This window comes from Parambassis ranga, chromosome 7 (assembly GCF_900634625.1).
Source record: "Parambassis ranga chromosome 7, fParRan2.1, whole genome shotgun sequence".
Lineage (NCBI taxonomy): Eukaryota > Metazoa > Chordata > Actinopteri > Ambassidae > Parambassis > Parambassis ranga.
In genome coordinates this window covers 4,444,345-4,466,024 of record NC_041028.1, presented here as the reverse complement: position 1 = coordinate 4,466,024, position 21,680 = coordinate 4,444,345, and the positions used below count along the sequence as shown (strand labels likewise).

Genomic DNA, 21,680 nt, shown 5'->3' with positions numbered 1-21,680 from the left:
CGAAGTTTGGCCTACACTTCACCTAGACAACGGAAGTTCACACTAAATCCTACTTACACGTTTCAACAGCATTTACATCTGTACACATGAAAGGGAAATATGAGCACAGGTGTGTTTAAAGGGAGACATATTATTACACTCGAGCGACACTGGGAGAATAGTTTAATAGCAGCCACCATGACTGCAAAACATGGGAACAGGATTCCACTCCAGATCTTCAAAATATAAGTCGATAAAATAGCTATTGCAATTTTTAAAAAGCACCAAACGAAACAGAAGCGGATTTTCATAAACTCGGTGTAATCTCAGAATAAAGAGTAGGGGCAGCCGGCATACAGTGATGAGATTAGAGATCACAGATGCATCCTACACAGGCGTCAACTAAGATCCAGATAGGAACTGTGTGACAGCAATAATAATTGATTATCATATCTAAATGCTGGGTGGGGAGACACCATCACAGCTTGGTTGATATTAAAAGATTTTACAGTGAAAAGAACGGACACAATTTAGCTTTTCATTTAAGATAATGAGTTGATGGCTGCTTCCATCTAGTGGTAGTAAAAGAGAAGGCAGCTGTATCAATCATGAAGTTCTTAGAGATTATATTTTATGGAAGATTAGTGTACAAAAACATTTTTTTTTGTAGTAACAATGGCTTTTATTTCCCAAAGCAAGGCTGCTTTGAATATTGAAATTACAAGCTGCAGACTTCTGCAAAGCATGTTAGAAAAGAAACCTTGGACAGATATGTCAAAATGGTCAAGAAAACAGTTACAGTACATATCAATCATAAAATATTTCTTCATCTGCCTCAGAAAAAAGGAGAACAACATACTTTGTACTACAGGGTAGTATAAAACGTAAACAGAAACATATTACGTGTTAAAAATGCAAGAAATAAAACCTGAGCAAAACATGAAGAAGACAGATAAAACTGGAGGATGACACTGTAGTTCCAATAATGAACATATGGGTGTTTGGCTGTCTGTAGGTTGTGATATGGCCTATTAGTACAACATTAGTACAACAACAGCTTAAAATGAATTATATGAAGGACCAAGTTAATCAGAATGAGACTTTAAGGCACTGTATCACACAAGGAGAAGCGATTAAATAACAGAGAGAAGAAGAAGAATATTTAACCAGCTGAAAAATCTCAAAGAAAACAAACAAGAAGAAAATAATTATGATGTTAAACAACTTCTAAAGCACCGGTCTCTACATCAGTCCATATAATAGTTACTTTTTACTACAGCAGTCCATTACCAGTAGACAAGTGTATTAAGCTACTTGTTACATTGCCTATTTTTCCCTTTTTAGTCAGTGGTACGTTGAGATACGTAATAAAAGCTCAGAGGGGGATTTCCTCGTGTAGTAGGCATGCAGGCACATGTGTACAGTACCACTCACTTTGGCTTTGTCATCCTCCTTCTCAGGCACGACCCCTAAAATAAACCTCATTTGTTCATGCCATACAGCGGCAGTGATTAAACTGTGACCTGCTCGTTTTTACTGTCCATCGTCATCTCTGACCTGCTCTTCTTCTGCACAAACTGTCCTCCTTATGTTCTTCTGCTGCGTTCTTGACAGAGGTACATGAGTCATGGAGTGTTTAAACTCTGTCATCTGTAACAAAAAAGAAAGTCTCACATAGAGCCGCATACAGATGTATGCATACACATGTTTTTAAGATAATCCTATAAATACAAGTCGGTTCCTCTCACCAGTGGAAGCTGCTGTGTGCTGCCTGGTACTCTTGATTTGCAAGAAGATGGTGTAGGTGTCATATAAAAATAGGAAACCAGCGATTAAGCCAAACACCTGAGGAGCAGAATCACAACAATTACTGGGCACATTAAACAAAAGCTGGCCAATGCAAATTAGGCTATGCAGACAAATACAGTTACATCATCACTTTTCTGTGTTAAGTTTATTTAAAGCAAAGTTAAGTTAAATAAAATCTGACCTTTCCTCAACTATGCATCAGATAAGCTATGAAATATGACATATTATAATAGATTTGTAGGCGATGATACTAATATTTAAAAGTTTGTAATTTCCTGAAAATACCAATGAAATGCTTTGTCCTATTTTCATGTCCCTCAGTGTCTCTCCTGATGTTGATTGGTCAGCCGGTATTTGGAACTGACCAATCAGAGCAGACTGGGCTTCCTGGGAGGAGGAGCAGTTTTTACTGGGAATGTGTAAATATGTGGAAACAAAAAGCATCCTGCTAGATGTTCCATGGAAACTACTGCATTAATATAATCAGATGCTGTTTGCTGCACTGGTTAAGTGTGTGTGTGTGTGTGTTCCTCTGGTTACTTTAATTGGCTGCTGCTGTTTCCTTGCCTCGGTCTCTAAGGGGCACCAACTATGAGGGCATCCTGTTTTGGCTCTGATCAAATCAACACAGTCATAATGTTGAGGGCAGCTACTGATAAGGTGAAGACATGTGTCTGAGTCAGCTTGGATTATTTTAGTTTCAGCTACAAGACATTTGTCTGAAAAACCCAAAATTATTGTGGAAGTCGGTCTGCTGCAGAGCTAAACAGGAAGGAAGCATGACAGAAGGTGTCATAACATTAGTCATAGTGTGGTGCTCATGCTAATACAACAATGGACTGTAAAACCACATACGCTTCAATGCACACAACTATTATAGACATGAGTCACAGATGATGGTTAATGGTTGACAAAAATAAACAGTAAAAACTGGGCGAGTCACGGCGTCTTAACTGACCCCGCCTGCGATACGAGCTCCATCCCCGGCTCCTCCAATGACACAGACCAAAGAGGTGATAATATAAAGGGCAGCGCCAATGCCAGCACGGAAAAGATCCTGCACAGAAGAGGAAGCATTGAGCAACTGGGTAAAAGACATGTGTCACTGAGTGTGTGTTTGTGCTGTGAGACGCAAAGAGGACTCACACTCCAGACCCAGTTGACCACTTGGATCTGCTTGTCCATCTCCATCATGAAGATGCCAAAGAAGACCATGGCGAAGATCATCTCGCAGATGGCCACAGCGGAGTAGCCTCCGTACAGAGACGCAGCATAGCAGATGATGATTATGAAACTGATGAGCTAAAAGGAAAAGAAAGAGACAAAGAGAGACAGAGAGTGTTGGACATTGCAGAAAACTTCACAGTTCTCCCAGGAAACTAACACAAGCTGCCTAAATTCCTCCCCTCTGTTACACTTCACAGGCTGCTTTGAGTTACATTATATAAACAGTGTGTGGATCAGCTGCAATTTGCCTAAGACAGGACTGGTTATCTGTGTCCATTCAAGGCCAGACAGGCAGTAAATCACTCCGACAAGGCCGCCATTGTTACTCTCACAACAGCCACTTCACTTGTCAACATCCACATGATAACCTTTGTTTTTGTTTTTTTCTTTGTTGTTGTTTTTTTCACAAAGAAAAACTCAGCTGAATAGATTATGATGCCAGTCAGTCGATCACATGCTGCTTTCATCTCAGATTTACAGTGAGAGTTTGTTCCATCATATTTTTCCATATGAGGGAAAAAAAAAACTAGAGCGCATTCTTCTCAGTCCACTGAAATGCTGCCAGTGTGGAGAACTCCTCAACTTAGGCAGCCCACAGCTCACTATCTATTGTCGCTGTGTGTCAAACTGTGTGGGCAGATGCTTTCACACAACACGGACAAACTGAAGGAGACTTCACTGCTTTTGTCCTTATATCTTTATATCAGCACTAAGTCTGTTTTTACCTGTTAAAGATGGAAATCTTAGTGCTGCACTCCACTGGGTCTGCAGCTGATGAAAGTTTGCATTATTGATTGATTGTCTATGACCAATTAATCAATGCATTCTGTAATATTATGGTCAAACCACAACCATCAACAGTTCGACACCTCTATGCGTGGACTAACTACTACAGCTATAAAGACTATTTCAGATGATAACTTTGTGCGTCTGTTAGCTTCTTGTTTTGATATGGCACAAAGAAGGTCAAAGATATGTCGTCCCCAGCTGGATGTGAAAGAATGTGCCCGTACTGACTTCAAGGCCATGCGGCGCCTGCCTTCATCGCTCTTTATCAGGCTTTACAAATGCTTAATGGGCTGGAGAGAGAACCAGGACAGTACTGGGAAGCGGACCCATACAGGGACTGGGCGTCCTCTTGTGATAAATGATATAGTGTACATATACACTGCACACACTTTTCTCCTTCTTTCCTTCATTCCCTTTATCCCATCTACATCCTCTGTCCTATGTACTCATGCTTGAAAAATCTTGTCTTTTGCAAAACAAAGATGCATATACAACAACATACCAGTACATACCAATACTGATGTGTGACAGCGGTTTCAACTAAAAATAAGACTAATTCAGTATGTTACTGAAGTGTTAATGGATGAATTTCGGCAGCACTTAACTGCAACTACATACTTAAATAAATCTGAGCCTCAACTATGACGTGCATCTAAAAAAAGCACATTGCAATGTTTTATTCTCAGACACAGACCACTCAGTAGACAGTGTCAAATCACAGCAGTCTATATGATACACACATGATTCGACTGACTCGACACCAGCCCTACATCTGTCACTACTGCCTGCCCCCCAACCCCCGATCCGCAACACACAGCCAGCCAGCGCGTCACATGCATCAGTAGTTTATGTGTTCTCGAGACTGGCACAGGCTGCCTCTGTAGAGTAGGGAGGAGGCCAGGGCCAAGGTCCAAGAGAAAAGAGGCTCTGTTTAGAGAGCAGAGGCTACTGAGGAGGCCGTCACACACAGAGAGAAACAGCCACTGCACAAGAGACTCTCTGAACATAATGGCTCTGAGATGTCGACACCTTTATGTTTTCTACCCAGCCATAGATCTGTTTGCACCGGGGTGGGCTTTAGAAGATCCTAACTAGGATCTATTCACATCAGTATAATGAACTGCTCTTTACATTGACTGGAGAGAAATTGTTGTGAACAGTTGGCTAATTATAGTCAGCAGCAACATGAGTGGGGAGAGCTAGGCCGCGGCGCAGAGACACACCAAACAGCAACGGTTGCTAAGGAAGTCACTTACATTTTTGGAGTTTAGAGTTTTTTTTTTCCTTTTTCATTTTTTCTTTCTCTGACTCACTAAAAAGGAAAGTTTCTCAAGTTTCATTTCTTTACTGTCGTTACTTCTTTTTTTCTTGCACAACCTACACTCTCCACCCTATGTTACTTCACCCCTCCACATTGACTTAAAGAAACATCCAAACATGAAACAATATCACCACTGTATGTGCAGAATCTTAACAGCAAGGTGAACAACTGATCAGGATCCGTGCATGACTCATTTCAAATTACCTCTGCTGACCTAACCACACCACATGTTAAACAAATTTGCTCTACATGGGCGTGTGGCTGTGACCTGTTCATGCATGGGAGTTAGTTAGACTTCTAGTATACATTCTGAAATTTCAATTAGATTCCAATGACATCTAACTTCCTGTATGGCTCATACAACCCTTTTCCTGCACTGTAAAGTATTTCAGATATCTAGAACGATTATTTCCGTTAGAGTTTATTTTGCTTTGTTGTTTGTTGGAGAGGAAACACTATCAAGCTATTCTTGACATAGCCCAGCAGAGATATGTGCTAAGCTGCTCATGCATTCTCTGTTTCCAGGACTAAACTTCACACCAGTCTGGAATTTCCATTACCTCGTTTAAGAAAAAAAAAATTTACAGTGGGTGGACCACTGACCACCAAAGTCTGAGCTGCCTTATAATGAGCCTGCTGAGTTATGAGGGCAGAAACTTTTCCTCAGTGACACAAGGAAACAAGTGTTTCCTTAGAAACCTGGAAAGAAATGATACTTCCCTTTTTTGGCATTAAAACATATGTGAAACTGTTCAGCATTTCCAGAAGTAAAAACTAAACATAAGAGATCATGTATGACTGTATTACTGTATCATTGTTATTGTCATATTGCTACTCATTTAGCTCTGTAATGGTGTGTCTGGTTCATTTAAAGCTACAGTGCACAACATATGTCCTCCCCCTTCTGGCAGGGAGAGTAATTACACAAACGCTGTCAACATACAGGTGAGCTAACCTCACCTCTTTCTGTAATGATTAAAAAATAGTACAGTGAGTGCTTTATCATCCTGCCTTTAGCTCCGTCCCTCACTGCTTGTTGGCATAAGATGCATCTGTGACACCAATAAACCATGTTGGCACAAACGGCAGATTAAAACACTGGCAGACAGCAAAACACAGATTTCAGTGGCACTGATAAGCATAGTACAGAAGCGCTGAACTGCCACAGTAGAAAAAAAATTTAATCACTATCTTGTTATAACGTCAAATGCTATCACGTTATAACGACATATTATCTTGTTATAACAACATTTATCTTGTTATAATGTCAAACCGTATCCCGTTATAACGTCAAAACTTATCTCGTTATAACGAGATACATTTTATTGCTGTAATAAAAAATGAACTGTTTATAAGTAGCCTAACCTAACCGGTTTGCTGCTCACATCGGAAAATTGCTCATTTACAAGATTTAATTAAAAAGTTCTATTTCATGCTTGGATTAAGACATGGGGAGATTCTGTCCTTACTGCGCACAGTGGACGATACTGTGATCAGCATACTACTGATCACAGTATCGTCCACTGTGCAGCAGCAAACCAGTAGTGATTCCATTTTTTTTCTACTGTGGCAGTTCAGCGCTTCCGTAGCACAGTGTGAATTCATGTTCCTGTAACTTTATGTATTTGTTATGCTGTAGGCTAGTTTTATATTTAGTGTAATCAAATGAATTTTAATTTTTGTCTTCAATCTTTGAAGAATTCTGGGCAACCACAATACTGTTGCCTGAAAATGCAGAACTAATGCAAAGCATTTCAGGTCAGAGCGGCTCAAGTGTGAAACGAACATGCTGCTGTGAAATGCAAACAAAGCCATTCAAGTGAAAACGGTGGTCAAGGACAGTATAAATAAAACGTGTTCCCACAGACAGGCAGTGATTGTACTTTGTCCTGATGACTCCGTATTATTAGGACCTATTGTACCATGTAGGTGTTTCTATTTCCGTCTTTGTTGGTGCATAATATTCCTGTTAACTAAAGCCAGATGTGTAATGTAAGGGGAAAAAAATCCCTTTATGTGCATTTCTTCTCACCATATTTGGTCTAACTCTGCCTACAAATAGTTTGCAGTGAACTACTGTTGCACGAGCTTGCCCATTTGACCTTTCTTCTGCCATTAACGCTCAGCATTTGGCTCTTAGGCGCCAAATGGGAAAACAGTGGAGCACAAAGTGACAGGTGGAAACCCTTAACCTCAGCTCGTGACCCCTCAGATCACAGGCTCCCAGTGAAGAAGTGTATTATCACAGAAATGACCTGTAATACCCTGTGATATCTCTCTTCCAGCATTATTAGTGAAACAGATCAATAACAACATTAACTCCCTTTAATATCTATGAAATATTGATTAGTTGGAAGCACACATCACATACAGCAGTCAGTTTAAGCATTTACAAGCAGAGCTGCTGCACAAAAGCTGATGTGACCAGGCCCAGCGAACTTACTATTTCTGCTGACAGGATGAAGCCTTTCGGAGTCCTCACGTAACTTTTCAGCTTCTCCAGGCAGTTGGCCGCAGGGCTGGACGCGGTTGTATCAGCCATTCTGTAACAACTGACCTACTGTGTCGACACTGTGTTGTATGATCGGAACTTTAACGCAGGCAACGAGGCAAGGCGAAGTGACAGTCCCAGCTTGTTCTCTCGTTTCAAGTTTTTCCTCTGCGCAGGCGAATGAACGGCTCCTGTGAAAAGTCTGAGAGAAAATACCCCGATTGAACTGCGTGTCGACGCACAGCAGCTCCAGGCTGCTCACAGTGGGGTGGGAGGGACAGACTCAGCGGGGCGTTGGCTTTCACTTTCCTCAGGGGGAGCTGTTTATGGCACAAACACTGCTGAGACACCGCGCTCCTGTTACGCAGGAAATTACTGTAATCAATTTAATAGAGTAGTAAGTAGTCAGTAATGTACTATGTACAGTAATTACTGTAGCATGTTTATATTTATATAGGCCTATATATTTAGTTATTCTTCACAGCATCCTCCTGTTCCATTGGTAAGTATCTAACCTTAAAGGTTTGAGATTTAATTCTGGTGCATTTTTTGTTAAATTAGAGTAACTTCTCTTTACAATCCGATAGCAACCAATTAGTTCGGCAGTTTCGCATTAAAACAAAGAATATGAATAATCTGTGGAAGCTATAAAACGCTAAAAACATCAGCCAATCCTCTGGGTGGACCCTGTGCGGAGTATTGGCTGGTTGTCACTCTCTTCCTGCTCTGCGCGCACCAGACAGCTACGTGCATGATGGCCGAAATCACAGACCGCAGCTCGTCTTCAGGTAATGCGCGTGCATGTGATTGGAGGGCGTGGCTTCAGGGTGAGCTCCGAGAGAAAGGGGCGTGTGTTTACTTTAGAAATCTGGCTCTCACTGAGTTTTCAGAATCTCCTACCCTACATTTAACCTAAAAAACAATGCTCCTCCAAAGTTTGTAAAACCTGCACAATTTTCTATATTTATGCCTGAATATGACACACACCATCAGACAATTTTGTCCTGAAGGTAAGTATGATGTGTGACTTTGTTCACATTGGCTTGAAGGAACTTCAGCTGTTGGTGGGTTTCCTCCCAGAACCTGCTTGTTTCAGGTTCTTTCACATTCTAGTTGGAATAAGGGCAGAACTCTGACGTGATTACTTCACAACAGTAATTTTGTTCTTTTGTAAAACGGCCGCTTTGCCCTGAGCTGACAGACAGATCTCTGACATTTCCTTGTTGAATTCACTGGTATGTTTCAGACTTCATTTTTGCATCAATACCTCAGATGCAGTATAACAGGCCCAAACCATAATACCACCACCACCATGTTTAACACATGGAATCGGTCCATATGTTGGAGTGCAGTATAAACATTTGCAGCACTCTTGATTTGTTCACATGACCTTCAGCACACTGCAGACAGGCATCTAATGCACACCGTGTTCTCATGATGGTGGATTCATGAATATTAACATTTGAGAGAGGCCACTTAGCTGCTTAGAGTTTCCGTTGTAGCCTTGTGGCTATTACATGACTTGTTTGTGGAGTGTTCTTTGTTGATAGACACAAGCTGTCTGTGTATTTGTGGAGTCCAAACTCTCTAGCGATGGTTGTGTATCCTTTTCCAGCCTATTTGCATGAGGTCCTGAGAAATGTCCTTTGACTGTTGATTAAATAAAACAGGGGACTCACTATCATCTGATTTGATTGAGTTTCCTTTTCCACTTTAGCTCATTCCGCTCATCTGACTCCATCAGTATCTGTTGTCATTCTTAGGCCTTACGCATTGAAGACAGGGAAATGTGTGTTTCCTGCCCCCATGGCTCCAAATAAACACAATTCAAATCAGTCGATCGAGCAGAACAGAGGCACCAAATTTTAACCGTCAACAGAATAATTTCAAGTTTATTTCATTTTGTTGTTCACATGAATCCCATATAATAAGAATACAGCAGAATTCTGGAGAGTCTTGGATATCATTTTTTTTTTCTCTGACTTATCATTATCGTAAATACTAATATGAATACATCATACACAATAAACACAGCACTATCCAAAGGCGTAGAGAGAGTATCACAAGACATCATTCACCACTAACAACAGAGTATATTTCATTTCAGCATATTTATAAGAGCTACAGTGAAAGAGAAAGAAAGATAGAGAGAAAAAACAGAGGTGTGCAGGTGTGGGGGAGAGGAAGAGAGAAAGCCAGCTGATTCTACACGGCCTGAATCAAAGAACCCTGATTCAATAAAAACAAATGAACTGGAGATGAATGCCATCTGATGAAGACTGTATATGGAAGCAAAAACTACCAATCAAGACACATCTCTCTCACCATTTGGCAAACACGATCTTGAATATCCAAACAGAGGATTGGCAGCCGGACAGGCGAAGTAATTATTGCAGCACTAACCTTGTGCTTTGAATAGAATATAGCAGAGCTGCTGTTCAGTATGTGCTGTGCAGTAACCACTATGCTGGATCAAACACGATATTAAATGTGTAGTCTTAACATTTTCCCGCAGCTTTGAGCCTCTGGTATGTTCGTGGATGCTTTAGGATTTCAGGAGGAGGAGGAAGATGCATGCAGTAAACTGACTCAGAGAGAGAGAAGAGCTAAAGAAGGATTGAGGATGCAGGAGGAGTATATATGGAGACATACACTTCAGACTGCCTCATAGTTACCATGGCATATAACCAAAGTCTTCAAAATTGTAATATTCTCATACAGTTCATGTTAGCGTGAGTATATATATACGTCACTGGTTACAGTGTGATAGAAACACCGGTTAAAAAACTATATATAACTCTGTCATACAACTTTCCGGACCACACAAAAGGCGATCGAAAAACAAGACGAGGTTCATCGACACAAATTTTTCTTTGATGCCAAACGAATAAACAAGCACGCGTTGCTAAAACTGTTGTACACGGCTCCAGTTTTACAATTTCCATACCGGATAGCACTATAGCAGGGTTTTTTTTTGTTTTTTTTTTTGAAAGCAAACATGAGATGCTACCATGCTCGTTAATTTTCTTATCCCTATGCATTTTAGATTTTTACGTGTCAGAATTTAAAATACTCAGTGTACAAGAATTCACCCTCTCGTGACAGTGATGGAAAAATATATATAAAAACATAAACGACCTACATACAACCCACTGTTAACACTACTATTACTTATATATATATATTAGTTTTTCTTTGCTCACTTTCTATATATATATATATATATATATATATAGATATATCTCTTCTTTTACAACATGCCGTCTCATTTTCACCCTGATGTTTAAATCCTGTTAGTAATGCTGAGTAAATTAAAAAAAAAAAAAAATCATAATGACAAAATTAAAAAAAAAAAAGATGCTCAGACTGAGATGAGTAAATGAAAACATGGTGTATGTTGTATGGATTGATTAAGGGAACTGAGGGACAAATGAAACTGTGTGAGCTCCTAAACAGAACCAAATTAAATGCAATTGAATAACTCTGTGCTCAACATTTGTTGTATAACAACTAAAATGGAGTGCACAATTATTCAACTGTGTACATATAATCATAGATATCAGCATGTTGATATTTACACAGCACAGACAAATACATTCTCCCAAGTTACATATTACTACAATTTTTTTTTTTCCGTAAATGTAAGTCTTTTCCATTACAAGATTTTTCTTAAATGTTCATCAACGAATGTTTTGGTATTTGTATTCAAGTTTTTCTCGTATAACCAAACAGACAATCCTCTGTTGTCTTCTACAGTTAAATACATCACGAGAATAAACATCATGTAACAGCAAAGACCCATGTCCCCCCCTCCCCTTCCCCACTTCCCCCCCCTGTACCCTCCACATCCTGCTCCCCAGCTCCATGCAGCGTCCGCCCTTCTATGTCCCCCCTTCCCGCCGCCTGTCACCTCACAGATACACAAACAGACAAACAGAGGAGTGTGGAAATGCAGGTGGTGGTCGAGAGGCACACTCCGAAATCACAAGGTTACCCTGGAGGAGGAGAGAAAAGAAGCCGGAGAGGAGAGAGAAAGATGGAGGGAGCGTATTAAACGTAATATTTAATCACATGACATTACATGTTGCATATTTAAACGTAACTGAGGCTCAGTAAATATGGGATTGTAAAGCTGAACCCAACACTTTGGGAAATGACAATTTAACTATACTAATACAAACAAATGACACTGACACTGTGACAGCTGCATGAAGCACCTGGGGAGCAGCTGACAGATATGTGCTGTGGGTGGTGAGGGGGCTCTGCAAGAGTGGAGTCAGATTAAAGGCAAAAATGTGAGGCTTTTTCTGCAGTGAGTAAGAAGTTATCCATGTCTTAAACTACCATGAATGAAGGAAAATGGCTGAGCTAAGCTAATCATCAAAAATTATTTACTATGTATGCAGTTGAAGGCAGCCATTTTCTTTGGTAGTGTTTATTCCCAGTTTTGTTTTATTTCCCCCCCTGTTTACTTTTACCTTGTTGTAAAATGGTCAGAGTTAAAAAAAAATGGCATCACAGTTTGTGTCTTGGTTACCATGGTAACCTGCTCTTTCTACTATATAATTTGCTGCCTGGAAAGGAGCGACTGCCACTATTCCTGCCGCTGATACTACTGTTCACAAAAATATGTGACCAGGTTGAAGTGAGGCTCTCCTGATATGAGTGCAGCTGACTGAATGATGAATAGCAGCAGTCAGGGATCCTTGTGTAAATACAGCAATTATGGTCATCATATAATGACTGCAGTGAGTTCATGTAGGCTCTCAGCACTCTCAGTAAAAAAGCTGATTATTTTTTTAAGGACTTTTTCTGAATCTTTAAACAGAAAAGCCAAATACAGCTCATCATATGGAGACAAAGTCTAAGTCTAAGACACTGGCTCCACCTACATGCCCAGTGCTGAGCCCTCCGCTTAGACATCTCTGGATCTTTCAGGACTGAGAGCACTTTCAGCAGTCAGGTAGAGTATTCCAAACCCTCCGAGCATTACATCAAAAAGCTCTTTGACTGTAGTTTTTAAGACATTTTAAGACTGGGTGAAAGTAAGAGAGAGCTGGTCAGTCTATGTACTGTAGCCGGATGAGGTCACCCTGCTACACTCTCCGTCCATCCCCTTATCATGCAGCGGTGTCATAAACCCTTTTACCTTTGTTACATAAACATACAGTTGGCTGTTTCTGCTGTTATCGCTGCATGATAGAAAATGTAAATAAGGGTTTTAAAGGATAATCTCACATTTCATCACATCAAATCTATATTTAAGCAATGCTTGCAGTGCTGCACAGACACTTATTCACACTGTTACTCATATATATCTCTTCCTAATATAATTTCACTGTAATACGTGATGTTTGTAGTTCTATTAGTGACAGCAAGAAGAAGAATTATTAAGTAAACAGAGCTTATTTTCAGCAGGCACATTTCTGCAGACCACATATTCACTGTGTATTCATTTGTATTGTTTTCCATCCAGTTCAGATAGATATTTATCTCTCTAGTGACCTGCTACAACGACTTCTGCTACGGCTGCAACACATCCTTGAAATAAGCTGGATCATGCGAGTTCAGAAAAATGACTCTAAGCAATCCCTGTCCTGTTGTTTTGTTGTCATGTCATACGGCACTACTATCTTTGTAGTACAACAGTCATTTATTGTTTCGACAAGGTTCATTTGGTCTTCACCTTTTTAACTATAAGTATAAGTAGTAAAGGAATACTCTTATAGTCATTTTTTCCACAGAGTGTTTCCAGGTTTAAAACAACACATAAGCAACAAAACTGGATTTTGCAACTCGCAGACTGCAAACACATCATAGTTGATGTCTTTATATATCTGTATGGAACAATCAGAGCCAATGCTGTTTTTTTCTGCTCTTTAAAAGAGATTTCTGCAGCTGAGATGGTAGGAATCCTTCGAATAGGGTCACAAGTAACTAAAACGTTCAGGTTTTGAGCACTTATGTTTGAGGAAGTTCAAAAACTGAATCAGCATCAACTCATACTCATGTGTCAATGACAGCATGTAAAAGGAGTTGATTGAGTAATGAATGTGGTCAGTCAAGAAACCACTGGTGTTTTCTCACTCCTGCACATTTTTGGTCATTGTGGGTTAATTTTCACAGCCATAAGCAAAACACAACACAAGAAGAATGTGTTTAAAGAAATGAATCATTAATTCTACACTATTCTTCAGATTACCCAAATAACTAGCCTGCTGATTGTCCTTTATTTAAGTGGGACTGAGTCTGAGGTGTTTTTTTCGGGTTATTCTGTGAAAGGTCACATTAGATAAATGAGACTGATTTCATTCTGCTCACCATCCTGCAGCTGTGGTTTGTTCTGGGCAGGCTCACATCTGATTAGAGTAGGAGGTGGGCTGCTGCTCATAGCCCTGGCTGTAACCTCCATCCTCATTGTAGCCTCCTTGCTGGCCGTAATCGGGCTGGTATCCTCCCTGGGAGCCGGCGTAGGGGTCCTGCTGTCCGTAGCCTCCCTGGCCGAAGGAATCGGGGGCGGGCTGCTTCTCCTGTGATGGGACATATGTTCCAGCAAAGGCAGCCTTCCAGCCGGTCTCCTTGAAGACGAACCACAGGTTTCCTATCCACAGGATCACGTTGATGAATCCAAAAGCCTGCACAGCAGAGAGGAGACAAATGTGCTTGTTACTGCTTTTTGTTCTCATACTGTTGTTGAGGTGAGTGAAGTGGGACGTACCACAGAAGTGTTGAGGCCGGAGACCTTGGGGTCATAAACTTCACGGCAGCGGTTTTCCTTTTCATCACAAGCTGCGATAAGATTGATGACTTTCTCTGGGTCGGTGGCTGTTTTCACATCTGACAGGCCTTTAGCCCAAGCACATGAAGAAACCAGCCACATGAAGGCAAAGACCGCCGTCACAACAAAGTCCTGGAAATCAGCAGCACAGGGAGATCACCTTCATGACCAACAAATATCTACTGAGGCCAGTGGAAACATAAATTAACAAAGAACTCACAATCTGGGCTCCCTTGTTGTTTTCACGGTACTTCTCCAGGATGAAGCAGTATACAGAGAGGGCTGCCATAGAGTAGAGGAAGGAGAAGACAGCAATGGTGACGAAGAACTCAGCTGAAGACGAGTAGTCTCCGATAAGGAATAGACGCTCCTTTTCCCCTCCCTTACAGGTGGGGGCATCAAAGTAAACCTGATGGAGCCTGTGAACAGAAATACAAAGAGATCAACACAGGTTCTTCTTGCTCTTAAGGAAAGATACATATTTTTTTTTAGTTAAGGACAACATCTAACAGATTTCACAGTGATCAAATGTACTGTAACAAGGCTATGAATCTGTCAAGCTATAATCTGTTTATTATATATATATATATGCATTATATAATGAATGTATGAATGAATGCATGCATCATCCACACTAAATGCTGTTATGTCAGATTTCTAATAAATTGAGAATTAAACATACCTGAATGGATATTCAAATTCTACTTCTATGCCAAGGTCACTTTCTGACCGGTTGTTGCACTCCACGCTCATCTTGAACATGCCAGAGTAACTGCCGCATGTTGAGAAGGCAAAGATTGCAAAGATCTGTGGGAGTAAAAAAAACAAAAACAAAACATCTTTAATCTTTGACGCCTCTCAGTCAAACTTATTTTTTTTGACTACATAGATACAGAGAGGGTGATGATCAGTCACTTCAAACTGCTAATAAATGAACACAGAGTGCAAATCAATGCAGTGTGAGCATCAGGTTACACAGCAAGGGTTGCTCCCGTTGCCATGGTAACCGGTACATTTGAGCTGCTTTCCTGCAGTTATTTTTTATAGTGTGTATTCTTAAAGTACAACTTCACGCCTTCTAACTGCCAACCTACAACAACATAAACAACACAAACACACAAATGCACAGAGATAAACTCTCTCTCTCTCACACACACAAACACACACCGCAGATTAGATAAGTCTGACTATTTTTACCACACCCTCCCTACGCTGCAGGCCAGATCCGATTGGATGGAAAATCCAGCTATTAATCTGACTGAGGTGCTGTACCATCTGTCACCAAATACTCGACTACAAGCTAGTCACAATACACACACACATAGACACACACACAATGCCACACCCCACACGTGAGCTTAGGCACAAGCACACACACACACAAGCACACACACACGTCACTTCCTTCTTAACTCGTACTACCGTCTAGCTGCTGCAGGCATCAACACACTAAACTATTTACAGTAATCTTTTAGCTAATGTGAGGAGCAGACTCTCTTGTTGGATTTATACTCAGCAGCTGCCTAAAGCAAGCCCCTTTGTGATCGCTCTATTCTTCTCTCTGTCTTCTAGTATCCTCTATTAAAAAAAAAACCCTGTTGTTCATAAACAGATTTTAATTATCAATTATCTTTGAAAATTTCATAAAAGACACAACATTATGAGAGAGAGGGCAGAAGGTGCCACAGATAAACAACATTACCTTACACCAAAACACATATCATGATTTATTGAAATGTTCAAGGGAACATTAATATCAATAAGATCAGCTATAAAAATGTATGTTTATTTTCCTAAACCACAAACCCTCAGAATAACTGTGGGCTTGAATGCTGCTGCAGCAGCAATTAATCAATATCTACAGCATGTGTAACTGCAGTGTCAGCAGAATCCCTCACACAGCCAGCAGTGTGAATGTACACCATCCATCCTGTGCTGTTTAGAGTAACTGTCATATGCCACAAACTGTTTCTACTATTAAAGGTCAGTGCTGTTGTTCTTCCAGTATTACTTTTTATTGCCACTCTCGCCCTCACTTTACGCTACATCTTCGTCTTTTGAGACATTTATGATCCAGAGATTATTTGTTTTTCACTATTCTCACAATTTTTTATTGCAGTATAATGTTCTGCATCAATGCTAGACCTCAAACATGTTTATTTACAGTAAAGCACTGAATATTTTAGATGAATATAAGAGAATATTAAAATTTTAGATGACTTAAAATTAAATACGTCAGTGCCCACAGTGGTGGGAAAAAACACAAACTCTACAAAATACATATGTTTTTTTTTTACTCTATTCTGCACACCAACTGAAAAAAAACAATGTGCAGAATGATAGCTATAAAACTGCTGGTCACAACTGGAAAATTTTACTATGCATGCATACTAATATTTACTTCCAAAATGGAGGTGAGGTTATTTTACTATCAGATATGTTTTGGCATTAATACTGTCCCAGTAAGGTGAAAAAAAATGACCAAATCATCACCACGAAGGGGCCATAAATGTCTGCAAAACATCCATCTATTGTAACATATTGTATCTGCACTAGAGAAGAGGATTGAAATATTCAGTCTGGACCAAAGAGACACACCACAGTAGCTTCTAGCTTGGATAAATATCATCTAAACAGAATCTAAACAGGAGGCGCCGCAGCACAATTAAAAGCTGCACTTTTATGGTGATAGATGAGTGGATGGAGGAGGGATGGAGAAGGAGGAGTGGGACAGCCAGACGGAGAAAAAGAAATGGTGGCACATTGAGTGTTAGGTGCCATGGTAACACTGCTGGCAGCGTCACACAGTGAGGAGGCAGAGGCTGGTTTCTACCCCTCCTGATATGCTGGATGGTTGTCAGCTCTTGCTGTGCTGAGAAGATACACAATCCTTCTCACTGAGACACAACCGATCTGTCTGCTATAGCTTTCCTCAGAAAAATATTGATCCAAATCACCAATATCAGAGTATGATTGATACATTTTGAGGATGATCCATTAGCAGTTTATGTCTTCTATATATGACATATTTGTATAACAGAAACAGACCCAAAAATCACGAGCTGCGTAAGCCTTCACAGAGGCCCTGGAGTAATAACCACATACTGCCCCTTGAGCCACAACAAAATCAACAACCTTTATTACACATTAGGGACTACGACAAAGTGAATAAGGCCATTACTGCATGTTCTCACAAACAGCCTTTTTATGCCTGCTGAGAATGAGTCAGAGCAGAAATATGAATGCAGATTAAATCCAAGCACAGCAGAGCCGTCCTGTAGCAGCACAGACAGAAGGCTGTTTGTGTACGCCGTGCTTCAGCTTCACATCAGCTGTATTTAGGAACTGGGTGTCTTCTAGCATCCATCAAATCTAGGCTTTGTCAGCACTGTTCCCCCGAGACTGACAGAGGGACGGTGGGTGGATGGGTGGGTGGGGTGGGCTGTAAGGAGGTGGGCACAGCTACATGACTCACACATGCAAGGTGCTGTTTTAATCTCACACATATCAGGAAAAAAAAACGTGATCACACATTCTCAGCACACAGATGGGCCATTTTCAGTGACTCCCTCTGATTCGAACGTGTGCAGCTAACAAACAGGCATTCTTGTATTTTGACTGCTGCCTTTTATCACTGAATCTGGAAAAATACCTCATGGCTCATCGCTCCCCTCCCAAAAACAGTGTTGCTGGCAAAGCATGCCCATATTAATCCAGAAAAAGCAGCAGCTCCAGCAGCTCCACCTCCAGCCTGACGCTGAGGCACGCAGGCCCTCTGACAGATGATTCATGGGCCCAGGCCTTCTGAGCTAGGCTGCTGATTGGTGGTTGGATCGCAGTGACCCAGGGAGCGCAGTGATGAGGTGTTGGCACACTCACACAGCTCCAGGGAAGGACTACAGAGTCATGCAGCACACTCATGCCTCTGACTGTTTTTCCAGCATATCTGCAGAGCCCATTACAGCGAGGGACTCTGTCAACACTGCTTTGGCACAAATGTTTTCATCTGGTTTGTTTTATGTAGGTTCTTAAGCAGGGGGGGAGTAAGAATGATGGGATACATCCACAGGAGGATCTCCTGAAAAGTCTGCATGACATCAATGCATGCACATATTTAATGATTTATTAATGAAAACCATTAGGGCTCCTTAAGGATGAATCACTCGTCAGTTGTCATGGTTGCTAACTAATCAACTAATTGGACAAAATACAATTTCTGATTTAATATCAGCAACAAAGATATGTATTATTGATTAAAATCATTATTCCTGTACCTAAGAATGCCAAATATTTCTTTGACTCTGTTGATAAAATATAGTTTATGATCTTGACAGCACAAGGTGATCTCCAATTATAGATATGGCTCACTGTTTGTTCAAATTTGTCTCATCTACAACAAGCTTCTCTGGGGCAGAATAGGTCTCTCTGATGTACAAATGTTTTATAAAATATTTTTTTATTAAGCGTAAATACAATGCAAAGCAAAATAAAAGATAAAATGTGAAATGTGTAAGGGCATGACATAACATTACATAGAGGTCCTTGCATAGCTGCAGGGCTTGCATGTGTAATTAGCACCTCTTTTTGCACAAGGAAAAAAACATAGAGCAGCAGTGCAGCAGGGTGTTGTGACTATCCTTAATGAGTAATGTGTACTAATGAGTTGTTTTTCTTCTAAATTCCAGCAGAATTAGAAGAAATTCAGCTAAATAAAATAATTAAATGTGTTTATAAATGCTCTCTCTCTCTCTCTGCATTCTGAGGTCATGCTCTGTGAGGAGGATTTAACAAACTGTCATTATATTCCCCGGTGGACTGACACAGTGTTACTACAGCTATGACGTAACAGGCTACATCCGGCTGGTGTCTCTCCCTGCTCAGGCCGGCTGAGGCAGGGATCATCACAACCATCAGCTATACCTCTGTGTTATTTCAACCCAGTAGTAATAAATAGCAGGGTGTTTTTTTTTGAGAAAGGGTTCAGCCTCTTTCTTCCTAGAGTGTACATTCACATCCATTATTAAACACCATGCAGCTTTGTGACCTCTGTGTGACAGAAGGTCACAAATCTGGCAAAAAGAGACATGGCAACATCATTTACTGCAAAGAAACATGCATCATTTCCTTTTTAATACAATTTTCATTCAAATGTAAAGAAAACACCAAAACGTATAAAACAGAAGACTCACCCATTGTAGAGCTTTTATAAATCCCAGTGGTTGTTTGATTATTGTGAACTGCCCTTGGGCCACCAGCTGTCAACAAAACATCAGAAGTCAGTGCTGAATTATTATTATTATTATTTAAAAAAAAATAAAAATCACACTCAGTGCTGCTCTCTGTGTGAACTCTCTGAGCAGACCAGGCACAGTGATGCTGATATGATGATGCTGATTAAAAACATAAACCTTATTACTTCAGTCTCACAGCACACAGGCCTGCTCTGCTGCTGGCACCTGCAGGTGTGTGTGTGTGTGTTTGTGTTTCACAGATAGCAACAAACAACCGGTAAATAAAATGCCTCAGCCTGTGTGTTCTATGATAGTATTTTTTGTTTTTGTTTTATTGACTTAAAAGAGGTAAGGTGTGTGTATAGTGTGTGTGTGGGGAGGGGGGGAGGGAGGGAGAGAGAGGGAGAGAGAGGAAGCCCCTGCCAGCATTACAATTAGACAAAGCTGATTAACTGTTTCTCTGCGCCCTTGCTGCACACTCCTCAGCCATTTTATTTATTTATGAGGAGGGGAAAAAAAGAGCTAAATGTGCCTTTAATATAAGAAGCAGCGTTTGTGCGCAGGTGAATGCGACACCGCAAAGAAGGCGGTGTGTCCCTGTGTGCATCAATAAATGGCCGCACAGGAATAAGCAGTAGCACCAGCAGCAGCAGCAGCAGTGATGCTTTCCTCCCCACTTCACTTCCAGCATCCTCCCTCCTGGTTTCGCGCTATAGACGCCAAACATCCATATTAAGCAGATGACGTACGCCCTGGTAGAATTCCTGCTCGCATCCTCGGGAAAATCTTGATGGCTTTGTCACAGATATATCAGAGATGAGCTGTTCGTGGCCGAACAGATACAGGAGCCCGTCCTTTCTATCTGTGTGTGTGTGTGTGTGTGTGTGTGTGTCGGGCCTACTGCGGTTACCAGAAAACACCGGGGGCCTTGAAAATTAAATCAGATTTGCTATCTTAGCAACAACAGCAGGTTGATGGAGACAATCCGAATCAATTAAGAAATCTCAGTTGATGATGGATTTAACATCATCATCGTCGTCTCCTTTTTTTTTTTTTGCTAAATGTCATTGCAGCATTTTTTCATTTTTTTGGTACACCCACTGCAGCATCTTTTATGACCAAACGCCCAAGAATATCGCGGTGCACGTGTAAGAATATTTTTTCTGACACTTAACATGCATAAATTACGATTTCGACTCCAAGGGCTCGAGAGCTCTGCATTAAAATCATAAGGTCGGCGGATTTCTGGCACAAAAACGTAAACGATATAACCATTAAAGCGCACGACAGAAAGATATCACGCATAAAACAGCAGCTAACCAACCACACGGTAAGAAAACAGATGAATTTCATCCTGTTTTTAAAGCCTTACCTGGTTTACAACATCCATCTTGGCCGCTTACTCGCTGATAAGAGGATCAAAGGTGCGGAGGGAGGGAGGAGTCTCATCCGGAACAGCCCAGGGGAGGGAAGACGCCCAGGAGGAAGAGCCGCGGACTGCGTCACGAGCTGGATGCCGAGGACGTGTGAAGCGTCGTGACGTCAGAGTGTTTGTTGGACGTGTGGAGTAGAGGCGAGATGAAGCCGTCTGTCCAATCAGAGCGCAGAAAGCAGCAGACGATTTACCCTGAGGAGGCGATGATGATGATGATGATGATGATGATACAGAAGAAGAGAAGGAAGATGAGCGCCTATGGAGGCTGTGAGGAGACAGATGGAGGGATGTAGGGGGGGAATAAAGAGAGCGGTGCTCCAAAATGATAGAGAGCAGCAATACCGCTTCAGAATAGAAGCTAGAGCTGAACAGTTCACAGAGAGATCAGGAGCATCCTAACAGAACCATGAACTGATTATGAGCCAGTTTACTGCCATTAATAACAGAACAGCAGAGTCTCAGTCCTGTTATTGTGATGGTTCTGCGGCCATCACTGATTTTTAGCTTCACAAAAATAAATTGGTGAACATTACTTGTCAAATCTCTCTATAGTCTCTTAGCGTTGCTCTCACGCTGCCCACACCCAGATAATCAGATGTCAAGGTCCCACTAAAGGGGCG

General features: G+C 41.0%; 2 protein-coding genes across 2 annotated transcripts; both read right to left on the bottom strand.

Annotated features, from left to right (window-relative positions):
* Positions 1 to 590: 590 nt before the first annotated feature.
* plp2b (proteolipid protein 2b) lies at positions 591 to 7,887 on the bottom strand. The gene is made up of 5 exons (XM_028410834.1): positions 7,569 to 7,887; positions 2,935 to 3,090; positions 2,747 to 2,845; positions 1,728 to 1,824; positions 591 to 1,629 (listed from the first exon to the last, which is right to left on the bottom strand). Exons 1-5 carry the CDS (start codon positions 7,665 to 7,667, stop codon positions 1,616 to 1,618), a joined length of 465 nt encoding a protein of 154 aa, XP_028266635.1. The 5' UTR covers positions 7,668 to 7,887; the 3' UTR covers positions 591 to 1,615.
* A 3,600-nt stretch (positions 7,888 to 11,487) lies between these two features.
* On the bottom strand, positions 11,488 to 21,091 carry sypb (synaptophysin b). The gene is made up of 7 exons (XM_028410340.1): positions 20,998 to 21,091; positions 19,584 to 19,649; positions 15,077 to 15,201; positions 14,615 to 14,813; positions 14,335 to 14,526; positions 13,938 to 14,251; positions 11,488 to 11,611 (listed from the first exon to the last, which is right to left on the bottom strand). The coding sequence occupies exons 1-6, from the start codon at positions 21,013 to 21,015 to the stop codon at positions 13,970 to 13,972; spliced, it is 882 nt and encodes a 293-aa protein (XP_028266141.1). The 5' UTR covers positions 21,016 to 21,091; the 3' UTR covers positions 11,488 to 11,611; positions 13,938 to 13,969.
* Positions 21,092 to 21,680: the final 589 nt, after the last annotated feature.